The sequence below is a fragment of the Emiliania huxleyi genome (assembly GCF_000372725.1).
Source record: "Emiliania huxleyi CCMP1516 unplaced genomic scaffold EMIHUscaffold_627, whole genome shotgun sequence".
Taxonomy (NCBI): Eukaryota; Haptophyta; order Isochrysidales; family Noelaerhabdaceae; genus Emiliania; species Emiliania huxleyi.
In genome coordinates this window covers 24341-28516 of record NW_005197294.1, presented here as the reverse complement: position 1 = coordinate 28516, position 4176 = coordinate 24341, and the positions used below count along the sequence as shown (strand labels likewise).

Genomic DNA, 4176 nt, shown 5'->3' with positions numbered 1-4176 from the left:
CGTGCGCCGACGGCCGCTCGTCGTGCTGGTTCGAGACGGAGGGCGACCTCCCGCGGCTGGCCGGGGAGGCGCTGCTGGCCGAGGCGGCCGCGACGGGCGCGAGGCGGATCGCCTTTGACGCCGTCGCGGCGCGTCTCGAGGCGACCGCGGCGCCGCCGCCGCCTCTCGGCACCGCCTTGGCCGCGTGGCCCACGGGATGGGGCATCGAGGAGGGCAACTTCTGCGGGCTGGCGCACTGGGCTGTGGAGGTGTGGCACGCGGCCGGGTCGGTCGACGCGAGCCGGTGGCAGGTCGAGGCTGACGGAGGGCGCCTCTTCTTTGTGCGGGTCGCGGAAAAGGCCGCATAATCGCGCTCTCCGCCGAGGCCCGCCTCGGCGACGGCGCTCGCCGCGCAGCAGCAGCAGTAGCAGCAGCAGCAGCAGCACGTGATTCTTGACACATGATTACACTACACAGTCCTCCCTTCGGTTGTCGTTTCGACCCTTTTTTTTCTTCTATCGCAGCGCACTCGCATCTGTGAGCCTAGCGCAGCGCGAACTCGCCGTCTGAGCCTAGCGCAGCGCGAACTCGCTCTGAGCCTAGCGCAGCGCCTCGGAAAACACCATTTTGGCTCGCCAACAAGCCCTCCGCGCCCCCACACCGTTAGGATAATGATTTTCAACGCGAGCAGGACCGAGGAGCCGTGCGGGATGACTGGGATCGTTGCCGCCGGCTCGAAGAAGAAATCGAAGACGAAATCGAAGAAATCGAAGAATCGAAGCTCGCGCATGCTCAGTGAGGGAGGGCGAGACGCATGCTGGCTGCCAGCTGGGCCCGCTGCCCCTGGACTCCCCGGGCGCCCGCTCTCGGCCTGGCCTGCCCCATCATCATGCAAGAGAGCAGCCCGCCGATTGACGCCGACCGCCGCAGCCGGTCCCCGGGACTGGCCAACAATTTCTATGATCTCTCGACCTCCGACTTCAAGCGGCCATACGGGGGAAGCTCGTACAGCGACGGTGATGGTGGCTGGGTTGACGAGACCTCGACAGACATTGTTGCCGACCCCCGCCGTAGCATCGACGACTCCGCCTATATTCGCCGCGGACGTGGCTGGCGGCCGCCGCTCGGAGGGCGCTGGGTACCTCAACCGGAGCCGTTCCCGTTCGACCCCGGCTTCGTTAGGGGCGGCTTGCGCGGAGAGCCATCGTTCTACGCCGGCGATCGCCTCTTCGACGACGGCCCGTACTTCAGCCCGTACGACTTTGACGACTACTTCGACGACCAGTACTTTGACGACCGCTCCCTTGACCGCCGCTTCCTTGACCGCCCTTTCTCCCTTGACCGCCCTTTCTCCCGCGAGCCCTTCGAGTACGACCGCTTCTTCGGGTACGACCCAGAGTATGACCGCGAGCCGTCCTACGACCGCTACCACGAGGGCGGCCGCTCCTGCGCACCACTCCCTCGACCTCCGAGCAGCGTCTCCTCACGCCGCTCGATGGGAATAGGCGGCTACGGGCGCGGCCTCGACGGCTTCCGCTCGCGGCAGTCCAGGAAGCTCCAGCAGCAGGCGGCGGACGGCGGCTACTTTGGAGCCCCCGACCGGATGCGAGACGCGGTTTCGCGCTGGCGGCGCGCCCGCCCGCATGTAGTCACAGCTATGCCCCCCTGTGCCCCTCATGGGCTTGCCTGGCCTTTTAAAATGGACTGGCTGCTTGGCATCCGTGAGAAAAAAACAGGTGCTTTGAAAACCGGTACCAAACTCGTGTGCGTTCTGCTGTGCCGGGTTGGGGAGGGGAGGAAAGACGCTTAGAGCGAGCGGAGTCGCAGGGGTAGCCAGTAGAGTGGGGACGAGAGCGTGTTTTTCTCAGCAGGGGACAGCAGGTGTGCGCGAAATTTTGCTTTTTGGTTCCGCGGTTTTGCCACTAACATCAAAATCCGGTACAAATCGCACGAGAACGAAAAAGCAATATCATATCAAAAAGCAATATCACAAAAAATAACCATCCACATAATTCACCTCTCTCTCACTCTGCCCCTTCCCCTGCTTGGCACTCGCGTCCTCACTCGGCCTCAGCGCGCCACAGCGTGCGGCAGCACGTGCTCGCGCCACACGTCGGACAGCGCGCTCCAGTCCGGGCGCGCCTCGGCGTCGTCGGGCGGAGAGAGCGCGATCTGGTAGCCGATGCGCATGACCGTTACCGCGTACTCGCGCGCCGCCGCGGGGAAGAGCGAGTGGCTTGCCGGCGACCACGGCGCCGCCGCCCGCCGGATCAGCGCCGCCGCCTCGCCCTCGCCGCCCGCGGCGCGCTGCAGCGGCGTCGGCTCGCCCTCGTGCAGGCTTGCGCCGCTGCGCAGCAGGGAGAGAGCGCGGGCGGCGGTGAGGGTCTCAAGGTGCGCGAGCGGCGTCCAGCCGCGGCTGGCGACCAGCCAGGCGGCGAGGTCGGCGTGGCCACGGTTGTTTGCCATTTCCTCGGGCGTGCCGAATGGCGTAGCGGCGCGGGAGGCGCCGTAGGAGGAGAGGAGCTTGGCGACCTCGAGGTGGCCATTCAGGCACGCCGCGAACAGCGGCGTGGCGCCTTGGAACTGGGCTTGGTCCATCGCAGCGCCCGCCTCGAGGAGCAGCCGGGCGATGTCGAGGTGGCCCTTCTGGCACGCCATGTACAGCGGCGTGACGCCGTTGTCGCGGGCTTGGCTGACCGCCGCGCCGGCCTCGAGGAGCAGCCGGGCGATCTCGAGGTGGGCGAAGTGGCACGCGATTTGCAGCGGCGTGACGCCGCCATTCATCGCTTGGTTGATCGCCGCGCCCGCCTCGAGAAGCAGCCGGACGCACTCGACGTGGCCCTCCTGGCACGCGATGTGCAGCGGCGTGAAGCTGCCAGCCGCGGCTTGGTTGACCGCCGCGCTTGCCTCGAGAAGCAGCCGGATCATGTCGACGTGGCCCTGCCGGCACGCAATGATCAGCGGCGTGACGCCTTGCTCGTCGGCTTGGTCGATCGCCGCGCTGGCCTCGAGGAGCAGCCGGGCGACGTCGAGGTGGCCGCTATGGCACGCGATGAACAGCGGCGTGACGCCGTCCTCTGCGGCTTGGTTGACCGCCGCGCCGGCCTCGAGGAGCTGCCGGGCGACGTCGAGGTGGCCCTTCTGGCACGCGATGTACAGCGGTGTGAAGCCGCCAGCCGCGGCCTGGCTGACCACCGCGCTGGCCTCGAGGAGCAGCCGGGCGACGTCGAGGTGGCCCCGAGCGCACGCGATGTACAGCGGCGTGAAGCCGTCCGCTGCGGCTTGGCCGACCGCCGCGCCGGCCTCGAGGAGCAGCTGGGCGCACTCGAGGTGGCCCATCCGGCACGCCATGAAGAGCGGCGTGACGCCATCGTCACGGGCTTGGTTGACCGAAGCGCCGGCGTCGCGCAGCAGGCGAACGATATCGAGGTGGCCCTGGATGCACGCTATGAGCAGCGGCGTGGCGCCGTCCTCTGCGGCCTGGCTGACCGCAGCGCCCGCCTCGAGAAGCAGCAGGGCGCACTCGAGGCATCCCTTCCAGCACGCAACGAGGAGAGCGGAAGCGCCGCCGCCCGTCGTCGCCCCGACGCTCGCGCCAGCCTCGAGCAGCAGCCGCACCGCCTCGGCCTGCCCGTGCCGAGCCGCCCAAGTTAGCAGCGTGTCTTGCTTCTCGGTGTCGAGCCGCGCGTCGAGACTGCCGCGCGTCCGCCGGCCGGAGAGGTGGGCGTGCAGCGAGGCGAGGTCGGCGGCGGCGATGTCGGCGAGCAGCGTGGCGGGCGGGCTCGCGGCGGGCGCCATCACCGAGGCTTAGCGGGTTCGAGCCGTCACACATTGGCTGCCGGGGTGTGCCGAGGGGGGGCTGGGTGGGCGGTAGGCCGTCATTGCCCGGCGCTGCTTGCAGCGCTCTGGGTGGTAGTGGCGGCGCTCCAAGAGTGGTGCTCTTGGGAAGAGGTTCCTCCTTTCCGCTCCCCCCCCGCAAGGCGCGAGACACACACAGCGGTCAAAAGGTACCTATAAAAAGGTACCTGCCGTCCGTACCGGCTAACCTCGAAATGTGCACCTTGGATGGCTGCGCTCCCTGTTTCACAGCCATCCGTGCTAAGGATGGCTGTGAAACAGGGAGCGCAGCCATCCAAGGTGCACATTTCGAGGTTAGCCGGTACGGACGGCAGGTACCTTTTTATAGGTACCTTTTGA

The 4176-nt window shown here is 67.6% G+C and overlaps 2 protein-coding genes across 2 annotated transcripts; both read left to right on the top strand.

Annotated features, from left to right (window-relative positions):
* Window positions 1-41: 41 nt before the first annotated feature.
* EMIHUDRAFT_248056 (hypothetical protein) lies at window positions 42-347 on the top strand (the record flags this gene model as incomplete). The annotated part of the gene is made up of 1 exon (XM_005763596.1): window positions 42-347. A coding segment is annotated over one exon (306 nt), but the record flags the coding sequence as incomplete, so codon positions are not given.
* Window positions 348-793: 446 nt separating this feature from the next.
* EMIHUDRAFT_120406 (hypothetical protein) lies at window positions 794-2158 on the top strand (the record flags this gene model as incomplete). The annotated part of the gene is made up of 2 exons (XM_005763595.1): window positions 794-1594; window positions 2054-2158. The coding sequence occupies 2 exons, from the start codon at window positions 794-796 to the stop codon at window positions 2156-2158; spliced, it is 906 nt and encodes a 301-aa protein (XP_005763652.1).
* Between the last annotated feature and the right edge of the window lie 2018 nt (window positions 2159-4176).